The 18,513-nt window shown below is 35.0% G+C and overlaps 1 protein-coding gene across 1 annotated transcript in view; it reads left to right on the top strand.

Annotated features, from left to right (window-relative positions):
* The window catches only part of TMEM135 (transmembrane protein 135), a 246,458-nt gene extending 232,604 nt beyond the window's left edge, over nt 1–13,854 (top strand). The window contains exons 10-15 of the mRNA XM_057748266.1: nt 2,470–2,637; nt 5,678–5,741; nt 6,742–6,818; nt 10,708–10,806; nt 11,607–11,674; nt 13,548–13,854. Coding sequence (XP_057604249.1) covers nt 2,470–2,637; nt 5,678–5,741; nt 6,742–6,818; nt 10,708–10,806; nt 11,607–11,674; nt 13,548–13,680 — 609 coding nt within the window. The 3' untranslated portion in view covers nt 13,681–13,854. The remainder of the gene's footprint in view (nt 1–2,469; nt 2,638–5,677; nt 5,742–6,741; nt 6,819–10,707; nt 10,807–11,606; nt 11,675–13,547) is intronic.
* Nucleotides 13,855–18,513: the final 4,659 nt, after the last annotated feature.

The following is an 18,513-nucleotide window of genomic DNA, read 5'->3' as shown; positions in this document are numbered from 1 at the left end:
GCTACAAGTTCTTTGGTTTTGGATGGTGTTCTAACAAATCCTGATGCTTTAGAAAATTTATGTTCTTTCTTACAACGCCTGATCCCCACTTCATTGATGATGAGTGGAGCAGAGCTGTACAGCACCCCAAAACACAGCCCCCTGACGGTCCCTCTGGAAGGGAGCAGCTCTGTCACATTAGTGCCTGTGAACACGAATGCCTGCGGCCGAGTGTTGATGGTGGCCTTCACCCAAGCCAACACTTGACTTTAAAGTCCTCAAAGACAGAACCAGGAGTAAAAGCAGTAGAGTATTTTTTCAGTAGTACAGTAGTTTCTGATACAGTCTTTCCAAATCTGATTTCCTGCCCCATTTTTGAAGTGGCAAAAAAAAAAAAAAAAAAAAAGGAATGTTGCCGGCAGCCTCAGAGGCTGCCAGCTCCAGAGAGGGTTATTATTCCCTCCAACTGGACATAATTCTAGTTCAAGGGGAGACTTTAGGAGGGGAACTAAGAAACGTATTCTGACTAAATTAGAGGTATTTGAGAAATTTTGGGGAGAGGAGAGGTGATATTTTTAAAAAAGTATACGTGAAAGTTAGTGAGTATTACTGGGCTATGAAAAAATGTAGTCATTCTTTCAAATGTGTACCAGTACTATAAACTTGGCTGATTTATGTATACATTGTAATATTATGTCCATGAATGTAAAATTATTTAGAGATTTGTGGGTGAGGAATTTATGACACAAGTATAGTAAAATATTTTGACAGTGCACCTCATTATTCCATGGACTCAGTGACACCTCATGTTAATCATATCCCTGAGTAAACACTCCTATGAAGTACATTCCCCCCATTCACACTAACCTCTTGTTGATACCTGCCAATCTCTTTTTTGGCTTTGTGCTTTTTGTCTAAGTATCTGAAATGTTTTTCTCATGCTAGCTCCTTCTCTTTTGTGTCTATTTAATCGTCACATCCTCAGTAGCAGTCCCTTACCACTCAATCTGATATCAGTTGCCCTGTTAATTTCTTTCCCAGTGCCCTGATTATTTCCTTCTCAACACTTATTGTAATCTGTAATTACTTAATGTTTATTTGATTACTTATTTTCTCTTCCTCTAATGAGCATGGAAGCTCCATGAAGGCAAGAGCTTTGTGTCCTCTTCACTACTCTGTCCCCAGCATCTAGTGGAAAATTTGGCACGTGAGAGGCATTCACCGAATCTTTCCTGAATACATGAAAGGGTGAATGGATGGAGGGATGAATAGATCTCTTGAAAATAGCGTGAACTGATTGAACATGAGTGTGATCTTTGAACCATTGGGTTGATATTATGATATTATCAATGACAAGATACAGGTGTGACCATTTCATGCATTAAACACTAGGCAGTTTCAGTTATGCAAATGCATGATAATTCATACTAACTGATTGGACAATTTAATTTTCATGTTTTAACCAGGGATTAGGTAGTTTCAGGTAAGTTAATGAATGTTTCTTCATAGTAATTCAGTTTTTTTCTAAAAAAGAAGGCTGCTATCAGGAAGATACAAACCTGACCTTTGGAACTTAGCAGCAAACGCTGCTAAGAATGTAGACATTTTTCCATTCCAGTGGGGGTGAAAGAGGAGGAGAATGGGAGATCAGTATTACAGTGTCTTGGTTGAATCATGTATAAAATACTATTCTTTTCAGTAACATTTTGTTTCGAGATGACTGGAATTTTTCCGTCTCTCAGTATTGTGACATCAGACTTCATTTTCCTAAATGGTGAGATGAAACTGACCAACATTAGTCATCCTTTCCCTTCCCTTTTACACTATAAATAGTTGCAGGTAATATGGAGAAATGTTGACAGCAAATGTGGATTTGTAGCAAATTTGCTTTTTCAAGTTTTGTTTAGTTTACCTTAAAGTTACCATTCCCTAGAGATGTTTTAGCTTGACACATTGAGCATAGAAGTAAAAATCTAGATAGCATTATTTCTTTTCCTGGAAAATTCTTGAAACTTGATTGTTTAAATACTTGATGCAAAAGGTCTAAACAAATAATACAATTTTTTTCTGTCAAAAGAATCTCTGCCAAACTAATGATTAAGAGGCATTTTCTGTTAAAATTTCCCAAAGCATTTGGTTTTGTTAACTATTTTTTTTAGAATTTCACTGCTTTTGTTTCTAAGACTGTGGTTTAGGGATTATAAATCCCAGTTATGGTCAACAGAATGTCAAGAAGTTAGAAGTTAGGTGCATAGACAGACTTGACCAGTGCTTGGGAAGCTTTTTAAGTCTTTGTAAATCTTAGAAAGTAGATTTGCTGCAAGATTTCATGCTTATTTTTAAGGCAGTTTTTTAAAAATTGTTTGAGGTTTAGGACTTAATTTTGAAAACGTTTTTTTAGTTCTGTTTTGATTCTGCAACAGTAAAATTTATATCTATTAGACTTCAAAATTTGGTTGTAAATCAGAATTTCCTCTCAATTTTCTCCAGGGTTTCATCAGAATGTTTAGTGTGGGATACTTGATCCAGTGCTGCCTCCGGATTCCCTCTGCGTTCAGGCATCTGTTTACACAGCCATCCCGGCTACTTTCTCTCTTCTACAATAAAGAAAACTTCCAGCTCGGAGCTTTTCTGGGCTCTTTTGTTAGTATATACAAGGTAAGGCTTTCAGAAGAGGAGAGAAAAGTGGGAAATAAATAATATGGCTATTGTTAAAATGAGATATGGCCTTAACTCATCTGTCATTTTTTTTAATGCTTCTTTCTATAGTACTCGTAAATATTTCATCACCATATATGCACAATGTATTGGGAATAGAGGTTGGAGACATTTCTTCTCTTAAAGCTTAAAAGTGTAGGTATATTTGCATTTATACATAATATTAAAGATTTTCAAAACCTCATTTTCTTTTTTTCAATAATGTAGTCACTGAGAAAATATGCACTTCCTGATATTTCTAACATCAGAAGTGATGTATCTGTTTTTGTTAATAATTTTACTACCTGATTATTAATTTAAACATTTTCAGACCCTTCTAGCTGATATCAGCCCTTGATAGAACCAGTAAGGATTTTCTGTTTTAACTTAAACAAGCAGTAACTTATTTTCCGTCTCCCACCCACTCACTCTTTCTACTGCACTCTCTCAGATAAACAGAGTTAATGTTCTTCCACCTCTTTCTGCATGTTCCTATAAATGTACCCACACACATGTAATAAGCACACACCTAAACACATATATAGGGGTCATCTGTCACATAGACTCTGCAATTTGAAATACTGGCCTTTTGTTTAACGGGAATAACTAATATGTAAATCATATTACTGACATGTTTTATTAAGTTAAACGTCTAAAATTTATATTCAAAATTTAAAGGTAAACTGTGTTAACCAAGGTTGACCTGTGCGTGCACACACAAACACACACACAGTTAAAAGAAAATGCTGTGAAAAATTGAATTCTGGAATTATTTTGGATAAGATGGTTATGTATCATTTTATGTTAAAGTTTAGCTATAAAAGGTAGGTAACAGAGAAAGCATTTTGAAATGGAAAGGAAAAAGTGACAAAAGTATAAAGTATAGTTAATTAGTCACTTGTTATGAAATATTACTAACAATGAAAACATTTTCAATATGGTTTTATTTATATCTTTGAATATACAAGAGTTAATAGGACAGAATATTGGTGATTACATGTTTACATTCATGTCCTTTTTCATTTCTTATGTCATAGTGTTTGTATTTATCCTTAAGATAAACTCTTAAATGCTTACATGTGGATTATCTCCAACATTTTTAACCCAGGGTGGTTATCCTTCACCATCCAGCATATCTAAGAGCATAGATTTCTTTATTTGTTTTCATTTTTGCTGCTGTTTATTTGCTTAGGTAATATAAACTAATGGTATTAAAGTAACGAAAATGCAACTGGGTCAGAAAATCTATTATAAAAAGTATTGATACAGCATGTTCCAAAGCCATATTTGATTTTTGAAAAAGTAATCATTTCTTTTGCATCTTTATAAAAATGTAATTAAGTGAAGGACAGGCAAACAAACCTTGTTTCTTCTGTGACTTCTTGGTGAACTGACCCTTTTTCCATTCTGCAATGTTCCTCTTTATCTCTGGTAATATTCCTTGTTCTGAAGTCTACTATGTCTGTTATTAATATAACTACTCCAGTTTTCTTTTGATTATACTTGGTGGCATATTTTCCTTTTCCTTTAATCTTTCTGTGACCTCAGTTTAAAGGTTGGTTTCTTTTAGACCACATATAGTTGGTTCTTACTTTTGTATCCAGTTTTATAATCTCTGTCTTTTAATTGGTATATTTAGACTATTTACATTTAATATTCTTATTGATATAGGTAAGTTTATATCTACTTTCTAATTAGTTGTTTAATATTTGTTCCATGTTTTTCTTTGTTCCTCCTTTTTTTTTTCTTTTTCTTTTTTGTCTCCTGGATTAGGGGGGTATTTTTTATATATTTTAAATTTATGTTAATTTTTTCATATTTTTATATTCCATCTTCACTATTGACTTATTTATACCTCTTTTTAAAATTTAGTGATTGTGTTAACATTTATAATAAACATTTTTAATTTATTGGTCAATATTTTCAAATATTATACCACTTCAGTATAGTGTAAGAATCTTATCACATCATACTTATAATTCCTTCTTCCCATCCTTTGTGTTATTCATTTATCTTTTCATATTTTATAACCCCAAAATACATTGTTGCTATTTTTGTTTTGGACCAGGAGTTAGAAAACTTTTTCTGTAAAGGGGCGGATAGTAGATATTTTAAGCTTTGTGGAACATGTGGTCTCACTGGTAACTACTCAGCTCTGATGTTATAGTGTGAAAGCAGCTATAGACAATATGTAAGTGAATCAGCATGGCTGTGTTCCAATAAAACTTGATCACACTGTATTAGAATTTCATATAATTTTCACGTCACAAAATATTATTTTTTATTTATTTTTGTCCATTGAGAGGTGTAAAAACATTCTTAGCTTATAAGCCATATAAAAACAGGTGGCAGGCTAGATTTGGCTAGTGAGCCATAGGTTTCTGACCACTGCTTTAGACAGTTGATTCATTTTTATAGCAATTAAAGATAAGAAAAACGTGTCTTCTAAACTTACCTCCATTTTACCATTTCCAAGCTCTTCATTTCTTTTTTTAAATCTAAATTTTTATCTGCTATCTTGTTCCTTCTGCCTGAAGAACTACATTTAACATTTCTAGTAGTGCAGTCTGCAAGTGATGCATTTTCTCAGCTTTTATCTGTTTGAGAAAGTCATTATTTCACCTTCATATTCAAAAATGTTTTCTCTAAGTATAGGATTCTGACTTGACAGAGTTGTGGTTTATCCAGCTCTTTCTCCTTGTTAGAGTGGAAGTGATACTTTTTCCAGCATTCTACATCTAAACAAAAGTAGAATTTTTGAATTCATTTTGAAAATCATTACAATGAAAATTTTATGTATAATTTCTTAATAGGGTCTGTCCAACCAATAACTTTATAACAGGCTATTGTTCATAATTTTCCCCATCATGTATTCAGTTTGATTTAAATAAGATCACCAATTTGCCTCCAGGGTCAGCTAATGTCACCCATTACAGATGTTACATGCATTTTTTCCTAGAGCTGAAACGACTGAAGTCATTATATTTTCTTCTTGATACAGGGTGCTAGTTGCTTCCTGCGCTGGGTCAGAAATCTGGATGATGAACTGCATGCCATTATAGCTGGTAAAGCAATGATAAAATATATATATATATATTATTATTATTATTATTGAATCAATCAGTAGTAGGAATGAAGCAGAAATAGTTTTCAAATTCATCTGATTTCTTTGTATCTTCCTTTCTCTGTAATAGAATCCCCATCAAGGCACTAGTACAAACATTTTGTATTTGTGAAGCTTAACATATCAAGGCTCTCTTGTCATCTGATGTTTTGAGTTGGCAATATAATGACTTGGATATCTGTCCTGCTATAGGCCAGAAATTCTAGGGAATGTGTCACAAAAGAACATAAAGAACTTAAAATATTATTCAAGTGACTAATGGAAGTGCAATTAGATTTCTTAAAATACTCTGATTTTACCACTGGCAAGTGATGTATTTTTTAATAATAATTTTTTAGGAACTCAAGTAATTTTATAAAAATAAAAATTAAACATTTTCTGTGAGTTCAATGTATGTATTACTTAAGTTAAATAGATAATTTTTCAGATATTTATTAGTAACATCCCTACTATTAGTATTCCAGGCCTCCTGCCACCTTGGCTTTTCATTTACAGAATGAAAGCGATGGAAAGAAGTGTGATGATAGCACTAAACATAGTTTGTGTTGTTAGGAGAATAGATGAATGACTATTTCCACTTAAAATCAGAAATGGTACCAGTAACCTTTAAAAAAGTTTTTAAAAAATTATCATATTTGACAAAAAAAGTGCTGTTTTTTAAAAGTTAAATTTAGAACGTAAAGTTTCTTATGATATGTGTAGCAGAACTGTGGTTCCTAACTTTAAAGGTCAATTTTTAAGTTTAAAAATATGTGATAATAAATAAGAATTCACCCCATTTTAATGTCATCACTTATATTAATGTCCTTGATTTTGTTGTAACAAAAGGCAGTGCTACAAATCAGTTCTTTCCTACTTATGTGAATTAACATTTCCGAGTAACTTAATAACAAAGAAATACTTTGAGTTCTGATCAAAGTATTTCTTATTTGTTGTTTCAGGATTTTTGGCGGGAATATCAATGATGTTTTATAAAAGCACAACAATTTCCATGTATTTAGCATCTAAATTGGTAGAGGTAAGCAAACATTTTTATGCATGTACAACCAAAGGATAGAGAGCTTTTTTAGCTGCTTTAGCAGCAAATATATATTCCAGTTTCAAAAGCAAATTCTAATCCTATAAAAATATTTACAAAGTCAGTTCTCCTATTCTTTTTTCTTTGTGTTATCTTCAAATATACACAAGCAGAAAAAAGAATAATGTGATAACCCCCACGTACCCATCAAACAGCTTCAACAGTTAACAGCATTTGGCCAATCCCCTTTCATCTGTATTGCTCCAAACCTCCAAGTACCAAATTATTTTAAAACAAATCCCAGACATCAAATCACTTCATCCATAAACACCTCAGGAGAAAGAGTCCTTAGAAAATAAAACTGAAGGATAAAGACTCCTTAAAAACAAATCAAGAATGCCTCCAGGGTATAATCAAAATACATATCATACATTTTAAAATCTTGGTAATTCTTTAATATTATCATTATGCAATTAGAGCTTACGTTTTCAATATTATCACACAAATGTCTTTTGCAATCCCTTTGTTTTAGTTGAGATCCACAGTCTCTTTTTAGTTTATAATAGTTATCCTTCACCCTTTCTTCTTTTTTTCCCCCTTTCTTTTTTTCCTTGCCATTTATTCGTTGATGATCTAGGTTATTAGTTCTATGGAATTCCCCACATTCCGGATTTTGCTGATTGCATCCTCACTGGTGGTGTTAACGTGTTTGCTTAACTCATGCATCGTCTGTAAACTGTAAATTAAATCTAGAGCCTTAAGCAAGTTCAGGTTCACTTTCTTTTAGGGGGGTGGTAGTGGCAGAAAACCTTCAAGTTTGCTGTGTGTGTGAATTCCTATTACATCGCATTAGGAAGCACGGAAATGTCTGGTTGTCTCTCTTTTTGTGATGCTAAGATGGATCGGTGGGCTCAGTGTTGATAGAGCCAACATAAGATTCCTCATTTTTTTCTCAATTGTTTTCGCAGCTATTAATGACCAGGGTTTATTATTTCATTGAGGGTTGCAAAATCATCATAATCTAATATTATTGTTTCTTCTGCATATATTAGTGGAAATTCTTCAGAACTTTCCCTTTCCGCTTTTCGGTTATTCTGAGATAGTCTGTTCACAAAGTCAAGATAAAGTGCTTGATTACTTCCCTTTATTTGCTCATGTTTGGGATGAGTTAGTCCCTAGAATCCTGCAAATGTGACCTGTAAGTCTTTGTTTTCAGGCGTCCTTAGGAAGACGTGGAGTTTAACATCTTTGATTTGTTTCAACCCATTGCAGTTGTTATGCTCAAATTGCCCCATCTTTGGCCACGAGAGCCTCTTCAAGTTGACTCCTGTTTCTTTTTGACATAATGCCAGTGTCTTTGATAGTTTTCTTGCTTTGTGGTAAAACAAGATATTCCAGGCTCACCTGGATCATTTCCAGACATAGAATCAGCTTTTTCTCCAATGACACCTAGTTTCTTTTGGTGAGAAATGGTATTTAGAAAACTTTAGTTTGGATACTAAAGGTTTTTTGCTCCTAGTATAGTCATTGTTTCTTGGCCTTTTCAGTGAACAGAGCTAGAGCATCCTATTTTTTCCCCTTTCTTTTTAGAGAAAGAGAAAATAATTAGGAGCACATTGATATTTTCAATTAAAAGTTCAGGTTATAGATTTTATTTAAGTTTGATTTTTAAAAAGTTTTATCTCATTGAAAAATCTGTGTTCCTAATGACATTAAGAAAATTACATATTTGTTTTATCTCAATGTGTGTATGTGAGAGAGAGAACGGAGAAGAGGGGGACGAGAAAGAAAAAAACGGCAGGGGAGGAGGGATTTATTTTTTTTCTCAGTGCCTTTGGAAGCCATTGGAGAGCTTTAAGCATAGAAATGACGTGATTTAGCTCGTATTTTAAGAGGAACATTCTGGCTGTTATATTACAGAGAATGGAGTAGAGGCAAGACTGGAATCTGGGAGGGAACAGTTAGTCTCGGGCAGGAAATGATGGCTTGTGTCAGGATGGTAGCAGTAGAGATGGAGAAAAGTACACAGATTTGGTGTATGTTTAGGAGATAGAGTTGACAGGACTTGCTAATAGAGAGGAAAGGGGGATTGAGAGAAAGAGAATAACACCTGGCTGGCAAAAAATACATTCTCTGACATAGGGGCAATCCAGCATTGAGATCTAGTTTGTAAAATGTTTCTCTAAATAGAGATTTTAAAGCCAAGCAGTAGTATTGCTTTGTTTCTTGTATCAACAGGTTGTATCCAATCTTGGCAACAGAAACATATATAAAGTGTGCTGATGAGAACTTCTTTTAAATACAGGAAATTAGAAGTGTAAGCTTACTATGTCCTTTTGTGGAATTAATGACTATGGTATAATAGGCAATCATTTTCCTATGATTGAAGTTAATTTTATATTAAAATACTATATTACTATATAATGAATACTAAGTAAAAATCACCTGTATAGGCAACTTTCTTCTTGGAAAAAAATTATTTCCAAGATACATTTATTGAGTATCTATTATGTCCCCATTACTGCCGTGGTGCAGGTAAGCATATAGAAGTATAGGATGCAGTCCCAAGTCTTCATTAACTTAGAATCTAGTTCAACAGATAAGTTTTATTGTAGGAAATAATTAGGAACACAGTGATCCCATATATCAAGAGATACCTGTTTCACATAACGTTTCTGTGATGCCATTCTACCACATCTGAATTTTATTTTTGTTAATAGTAATACCCTGCAGTATATCTGTACCTTGTTATATCATATTATTTTCAAAATAGTGGCCCATGTTTATCTCATTACCTTAGTGAATTGTAACTCTTTGTACATATCCTTTGTACGTATCTTACGGATTGAAGTTAATTTTATATTACAATGCTTTATTAATACATAATGAATATTAATTAAAAATCAGCTGTATAAACAACATTTTTCTTGGGAAAAATTATTTTATGTTCTTTATTTCATGGTCCGCTCATGTCTTCTTAAACCTCCCTCCAACCTATTGAACACCATTCTGTCTTGGTCGTCTTTCCACTTTTCTTACTTTCTTCACTTTAGCATTCCCACATTCTAGAAAACCCATTTCCATGAATCGTCCCATGTTCCATCCATATAAATTTGCTGGAACTGTTCATTACTAAGGAAAGGATAGAAATTGAGAGGAAGCATTTGGAAACTTTTATAGCAACTCGACAGAGTAATTTGTTTTTTGAATGTAATAGTGAAAATTTGGTTCAATTCTAGTAATTCATTTTTATTGTATTATAAAAGCATCAGGCCATGACAACTGGAAAATTTTTTTAAAAAGTGGTTCTTTACTGCAGATGGTTTGAGAAGCACTTCTCAATGTAATCATTTCTGAAATTCTCCTTGGTCCTTTGTCCTAGACAGAGTAGTCTCTCCCTCCTCTGGGGAGCCAACATGTATGTAATATGTGTATATACATGTGATGATCTACACACCTAATCTATATAGATACCTTGCAGCCTTAATAGAGTGTGTTAGTTATTTCTGTCATGCACTAACCGTGTTTACACCAGTACATGTTTAATGAATGAATAGATCTGACAGAGAAGAGAGGACTTGGGCATTGTACAAAAAGCACTGAAGAATAAATGACATGAAAGAGGTAGAAATAAAGGGCTGTTGAATTTCACAGAAATTCACAATTTTTACTGGCATCTGGGGTTTGGGGTGAGGGAATGAGGGAGAGGGAAGGGCTGACACTTAACATGTCAGGGAAGATGTACCTATGATTTGAGCTCTGAAAGGATTGTTAGTATTTTGAAAGGTAGCAAAAATAGTTGTAGATAGGGAATGTATTGCTCCACTTTATTGTTAGTGCTACTTAAAGTTGTTTTCTTTATAAATCTTGCATTATGCTTGTTTTGCAGACAATGTATTTCAAAGGCATTGAAGCAGGAAAGGTTCCCTATTTTCCCCATGCAGACACTATCATCTATTCCATCTCTACAGCAATTTGCTTCCAGGCAGTAAGTATAACTTTTCGAAATGAGAAATAGAATTATTTCTGTTTCTAATGTGTATTAAACCAAAGGCCTAGGAACATTTCCATTTTTTACATTTTATGCTTTTTTGCTTTATTAGCAAGGTAGCTTGCAAGTTCAAATCATTAAACATGTTAACTTAGTGGGCCAGGTCATGTTTTATGCACACAACAATTTTTAGGTTTAAATAAAGTGCAATTTTTGTTGGAGAATTATCACTCTAGTACCTTGGCTAGAATGCCCTAATTTCATTTTACTTCTAGAAAAAAGATACCATGGGCATAAATAAAAATAATTGCAGTTCGCCAGTATTACTCAGGCCGTGAGGGATAGGGGTGGAACCTAGTTTAATAGAAGCATTGTTCAGTCTCTGTAAGCTCTGTAATCACGGTTGTTGATGTTAATGGTCTTAGGGCTTTTGCAAAGTTTGGGGGCAGTTTTTCTTTACACTTTCTCACAGTAATGCTGCCAAGTTGGTAAACTTATTATAACTAGTGAATTACCAGCTATCTAATAGGTATCTACTAAATGCTTCCTAATAATAATGACGATTCACTCAATTATTATTTCATGAGCAATATTCCTATTTGAAGGTTTATTTACAGAGATTTTTGAGAGTTATCAACTTAAACATAAATACAGGTTTTTGTCACTACTGTCATCACTGTCATTTTTTAAATACAAAGAACAGTAAAAATAGAGGAAAATGTATTCTGTTGCCTAAGACTGCTGATAATATTTGCTGTTCACTAAAAAAAGTCTCAAATTGAATTTTCTAATCTTAGGCTGTCATGGAAGTGCAGACCTTGCGACCATCTTACTGGAAGTTCCTTTTAAGGCTCACCAAGGGCAGGTCAGTGACTGAGGTGTTTTAACTGGTCATAGGAAAAAAGCAATTTCCACAAAAAATATTTTGAATCTTTTTATCTATTTGAGGGAATATTCTTTCAATGGTAAAGTAGGTATCTAGATATAAATCAAATATGACTTAAAATTTAATAAGAATAACGTGGGGCATTCTTTTAGTGAACATTATTTTAACTATTCTTTTCCCTGTGTTAATTTAGATATTTTAAGTGTTCTAGATTAACATCATGTTGTCTTGCAAACTGCTGATTAATTACTACATAACATAGGTGTCTCACTTTTTAAATCTTCGATCTCTTCTTTTTGATTAAAAATATTAAACAGATTCATTAGAAACCATGCCTAAACAGTTGACTGATCTCCCCTTTGGAAAAATAATTATATTCTTTTGCCTGATTCTGTAAGCATGTTTTTCTTTGCCTTTCGTGTCACGTTCTTTATTATTGTCGTTGTTGTTGTTAGCATTTCCTGATTATAATCTAACTCTTTGGGAAGCGGCCTGACCTGATAGAAAGACCATGAGCTTGGGAGTTGAGCAGAGCTAGGTTTGACTCCAGCTCTGAAACCCTTAAGCTGTGTCACTGGTTGGGAAGACTCTTTACCCTCATGAGCCTCAATTTTCTTTATCACTTCAATGAAACAATAGTACATACTTTGTATGGTTATGGGAAAACCAAGATGTTTGTGGCAGCCCTTAGCGCTTAGCAGGCACTCAGTAAATAGCAGCTGCCATTAATATTGCTGTCATTATTAGCAATGGTAGCAAACAGTTGTATAGTGCTATGTCCCAGAAATGGTTTTAAGATACACACATACACACAGCATACATATACATACATACGTGTTTAATCCTTAAAATAGCTCTATGAGATAGGTACTGTTAATATCTTGGTTTTGCATGTGAGGAAACTGAGATGCACATAGAGGTTAAACAACTTGCCAGAATCACAGAGCTCGTAAAGGATGGAGCTAGGACATGAGCCAGGCAGTCTGACTGCGAATTATTCCTCTTAGCCACGACACTGTGTATCTTCTACATTATTATTATTTAATCATTTATTTCTTTGTCACTTAGGTTTGTTACACATCAATGAGTTTAACCAGTTCATTATTTTAGATGGGAACTTGCTTTGGAAAGGAACTAAAAGTCACATTTTTTTGGCTCTTGGAATAATGATACTGGCCAATGACTCAAAACTAATTTCACCCTGGTATCTTCCACAGAGAAGAAATTCTTATTATAATCAGGCACAGGGACACAGAAGGTCCATCCTGCACATTGGCTAAATATGTGTCTTTTAAAAATTTTATATCCCTTAGGTTAGGTGATGGATAAAATGAGAGTGTGTTTTTACTCTGTTGTGTCTGTTAGAAATTTGAAAACCTACATGCTGTTTGCCCTTCATTCATTAAGTATTTGCACATTCGAATGTAGTTTCTGTTGATTGTAAGACATTAAAATTTCAGTTATGAGAGGAATTACATTTAATACCTTTGCTTGTTGGTAAATGTTAGCTCATTCATTATTCATTTAGCTTCTTGTGATTTTATTCATCCGAAAAATCACAATGTACCTGTTTTTCTATTTGACACAGCCTAGTGGAAAGAACACTAGAAGAGTTTGAAACAATGATGGTAACCTCTGGGGTTTCAGATTTGGGGATTATCATCTCTTTAAAGAAAATATAAGGCAGTGAATCTTGAGGAAGAGTATCAAAGTGACTTTTGAATCTGCCATTGAGTCTTTTGCCATGTCAGCCTTTTCTGTCTTCTCATCCCATGAGAGATATGTCAAATGGAGTGAATCATCTTTTATAAACTTCATTGAGTACTTGTTCCCTGTGTCCTCTGTTTTACAGATTTGCTGTCATGAACCGAAAAGTCCTTGATGTTTTTGGTACTGGTGCATCTAAACACTTTCAGGACTTCATCCCTAGGTTGGATCCAAGATATACAACTGTAACGCCAGAGATGCCCATCGAGTTTTCTTGAAGATGACTGTAACTTATTAATGTGACTTAATGTTTCATTATTTTGTCCTGGAGAGTTAATTATGTTGAACACGAAGAAGGGGGCCTGAGCTTGAATGTCAGTGTTATTTCAGTGAGAGATGCTCTTTTTTTTGTTTGTTTTTCTTACCAATCAGAAATACAGAAGCTTTTTAGGAAAGTGCTGCTTAATAATTAAGCTCCCTCTATAGCCAGAATCTCATTCTGGATCACTGTAGTGGTTGACATTATGATATATTATCGATTAAATTATGTCCACAAGCAATATTAAATAGTCTATGTAGAAATGTAGTAACAAATAAGAGTATACTTAAAATTACTTTAAAAGATGTTTTACTTCATTCCAATATAATTCTTGGTTAAAACTAAGAATATTTCTCCATTTTAGGATACAAAGGATCACGGGTACATGGATTTGGTCTGTTTCTTTTTTTGTTTGTTTTTGTTTTTGTTTGTTTTTAACTTTTGAGTTGGTAACTATGGTAGTGAAATGTTATGGGTATGGAGTAACTCTTCACAGACAATGCTGCTTTATTTAGTATAGTCCAAATTAATTGGAGAAAGTGGCCATTCTTACTTCAGGGATGCAAAGACGGGTCTCATACTGTTTGGATAAATGCCGTGGTACCCATGCTCTTTTTCCACTGATACCTTCATCTGTCTCCGTGATCAGCTGGGCTTTTTGGCAGCCCAGTGAACCTATGTATTATTGACAGGTTAGGAGCAAATGGAAATTGACATATCTAATAAAGATGAAATGGATGTTTTACTCTTTTACAGAAGCATTACACTTGAATATTTAAAAGCAAATGAAGTTACTTTTAAACCTCCTGTAGCTTTATTATGTTTGTTTTCATGTATAAGGACTGAATTCTTCATAGCTAAGTTTGTATGCTGTTGTCGCTTTCGAAGGAATCAAACTCTGTGGAACAAAAGTAGTTTGGGCAAGTTTGGCAGGTTGTTCCCTCAGCTGTTTCACCTGTACGGATGTTCGACAACTAAAAGCATTCTAAAAATCCAGTCGTTGTCTAAAAGTCCATTTCATCACTAATTGAATGCAGGTTCTCTCGCCTCTTTTCAGAAAATCATTACCGTCATTTTTACTCCTGTTGGAGCAAAGCAGTGACCGAACGTCGTCACTGGTGATTATGAGTTTGTTCAGGACAACTTTGATTGAAATTGATCACTCTTTAGAGTTTTTCAGGGACAAGTTATTCTTTTCTCACTTAATGCAAGGCTTAAGCGGTTATGATATGTTACATTACAATTAATGTAACATATACGGATAATGGTATATTTTTTTAATATAATTTTGTTGCTGAAACGTTTTAGGCTTTTGTAAATTAATTATGCAGTAGAACTTGTGTTGCAACAAGAATTATAACCCAGAGTTTTTAAATGCTTAATCCTCCATATTCAATTTCATCAAGCCTTGTATACTTCTGTTTACATGTAATTCTAACCTGGACTGTTATGGAAGATTGACCCCAACAGAAAAGACAGACTCTGATACTGTAGTATCAGAGAGAGCCACTTTAATTAGGCCAAAATTTTGCGTTGTGATTAGCTTTTTAGGATTGACTTGTCTATTAGGCAATACTGTTAAAGGATCCTTTTGGCTTCAGACTTCCAAATTGATTAATAAATTCAGTTTTAAGTTTTTATTCACTGGAATCAAAATGATGATTGGTACTGTGTTTACTTTGTAAAATGAAGTGTTATAGCAGTGAAGAAAGCACTGCTACTTGCATCTCATTTTCTCTATTCAGAAATTATGTTCGTAATATTTTTCCTGTCAGTTAAACAGAAAACTTTTTAATCCATAAGTTATTGTTTTCATTCAGATTAAAAGACTATGAAATTGAAAGACAAATTCTACTGAGATATGATGAGATTGTTTAGTGAAATTTTACTGGTCAAAAGGTGCATTTCTATGATTTATTTTTTTAATACAAGCTATAGTCATCTTTTATTTTATATAAAATAGAAAATGAAATAACCATCATGAAGCAGAGTAATATAATGAATGTATAGCTGGAATGAACAATTAATTGGTTTGCATTGGTGAATAGAGAAGTAGAATTTGACTGCATTGGGACAGACTGCAAAGTATAATTGTTCGAGCAAACACAACGAAACTGTGTTTGTGTTCCTGAAGACAATCAAAATGAATGTGTTTCTACCTCTGACTAACCAGATATTGACTGACAACTTGGCATCATAAATAAAGTCGAATAGATGTCTCCATTCCAAAACATGTTTTTTAGTCCATTTATATGCTGAAGAAATCCTGTCTATGGTAAGTTTCCTCCCACTAGACCTGATTACATTAAACACTTAATATGCCCTCTTGGTATTTCCTGCATCTCTATGTAGACTGAAAAACAGTGCATTGAGGTACTTATTAATAGGATTATGGTTGTTTTCTGTATTAATAAAAACAGTACCACCCAAGTAAAGAGACAAGTTGCATGATAACAAATTGTCTCAATTCTGTTAGATTCTTACCCATTTTTCATGAGATAGTTTAGTCCATTTTATTACTGAAATAAAACCTTTGATTCAGTTGTCTTTTTTTTTTAAATAAATTCTATGTTTCTTCCATAACTTTTTTCTTAATCTATAAACATTGTCTCTTAGTTGATACCTAGTATATTTTTTGCTTCCATTTATTATTTAGTCAGTGATTAATTTAGAATTTTATCTTTTTCCTCTTTGCTCTCAGATTTTAGAATTTACTTTCTTCTAGAACAAACACATCTTTCATGATGAAACCCAGATCAGTCAGTTGTCACATAGTGCATTCTTGTTAAGCTCGAGTGTTCATCTTGTGGATTTTGTCTAGGCTCACAGTTGCTTTAGTTGTTAATACTGACAAAGTTGTCTCTGCTTGTGTGTTATCCCATTCCTGAGTTTCTAAGTCCTCTGATAGTGCCTAGTTGAGGAGACTCGGTTTCCTTTACCCTCAGAGAGCTTCACCTGCTTGCTGTGGCGCATCCTCCTCGCTTGACTGGGGGTCAGGCGGCCTCTCGGGGCCAGAGGCGCGTGCCCACGGGGAGCAGTGGCCTGGGGTTCTTGCTGCCTTTGAGTCAGACTTCACCAAGCCCTTAGAGTCCTTGAAGTCTCCGTGATTTATTTTTATGAGTATAAGTAGAAAGTAATTTGCCAGAGCAGCAAAACATTCTCACATGGATGCTTTTTGCCCCATAAAGAGAAAAGTGTTCATTTCTCAACTGTGCTTTTGCTAAGATACCTGGTCAACTTTATCTCCCCTAACACCTTGACCTGTTGCTGCCTGTCTCTTCAGTATTCATTTTCAGATAGACAGTTTAGGTAGCTGAAAATGAGTGACCAAGAAGAAGACATAAGAAAAAGAATAAGAAATAAATATTTTCTGTGGGGCTGGGCTAAGGCTAGCTTAATTGTGGATGCTGTGCAGACTGTTCTTACAGCTGCCCCAACCCTGTGCCTTCTCTTTATATATAGCCCTTTCCTGTTGGTGCTTTAGCTGGCCCTGCAATTCCTTCTTGTGGAGTTAGCAAGGAAGGGAGTGTGGGGGACTGAGGCGAGTGCCCGTGGATCCAGGGGCTGTGTGCACTTCCCTCTGGCCAGGATATGAGGACCTCAGGGTTAAGGTTCAGACCTCTGTTTCAAGCTGTAGCCTCAGGCGACTTTGTGAAACCTCCGTAGTTATGAAAAGGGTAACTACAAAGAAATGAGACTGACGTTGATGTGTGATTTCTGGGCCAGGAACTTGACTGTGATGTAGCATGTGTCCTAGGACTGTATCAGGACAGCATGTAGCGTGAAGCTTACAGCTGTGGCAAATAAAAATATGTGCTATTTTATATTGAGAGAAAAGTGAGTGACTTCTAATTAGAGGAGAGAATTAATACCTCATAACGGATTTCTTGCTCTTTGATGTGGCCTCTCTCCCTCTTCACGCGTCTGTCCCAACCGTCACCTTTCTCCTCTTTCCCAGCCTTGGAATCCTAATGTCTGGCCTTGTGTGACCTCTCCCCGCTCTTCGTCCCCGTGCCTCTTGCCTTTCTTCTGCTGGTTGGTGTTACCGTCCAACTATGCTCCTTGAGTGTGGGCGTGCCATCGCTCCCTCGGGGGACAGCTGGTCAGGTGGGGGCTCTAGAAGGAGCATGAAAATGGAGTAAACGTTTCCAAGGATGTTGACTTTTGATATAGCCCTACGTTTCTTAGGCAGGAAGGAATGGGAGATAACTGCACTGATATGGAAAGAGGTGTACCTCTGTATGCGGGGTCTTTAAGTCCAGGACAGCCAGTCTCTTCTCAGCGACCATATAACACCCACCTGGACTTTTGCTGTGGCTACACAGAAGGAGCAAGAACTCATTTTCCATTACTTTCTCTATTTTCTTTCCACCTTTTCCTCCTCCAAAATGTATCCTAAGTGAAATAATACATTGGGCTTTAACTTTGTCTTTGCAGACCTGAAAATGCCAGTAATCTCACACACACACACACGCACCATCTGGTTCACAGCAAAGGTCTCAGGCGAGGTGTAGTTTGCACTTTTTCTCCAGATCATAAGCCACTGCAGCTTGTCTGTTCAGTTTCTTGTGTTCCCACTGCCACCCGCCCCATCCTCTGCCTCCACCCCTGCCAAAGCGTAGCATTCTGATCTTGTCAGAAAACCCCAGACTGCAGGTGATAGGTTGTTCTCTGGTCTTAGCACACGAAATACCAGTCTTAGCATCCTTCCATGGCTGGGGAGCTCCAGGCTTCTACAAGTGGACCTGTCAACCTGTATTGACTGAAGTCACCCAGGAAGGTCACTTTCCTC

The sequence above is a fragment of the Hippopotamus amphibius genome, chromosome 9, assembly GCF_030028045.1.
Source record: "Hippopotamus amphibius kiboko isolate mHipAmp2 chromosome 9, mHipAmp2.hap2, whole genome shotgun sequence".
NCBI classification, from domain to species: Eukaryota; Metazoa; Chordata; class Mammalia; order Artiodactyla; family Hippopotamidae; genus Hippopotamus; species Hippopotamus amphibius.
Note: the sequence above shows the minus strand (reverse complement) of the source record. Positions and strands in the feature narration are given on the sequence as shown.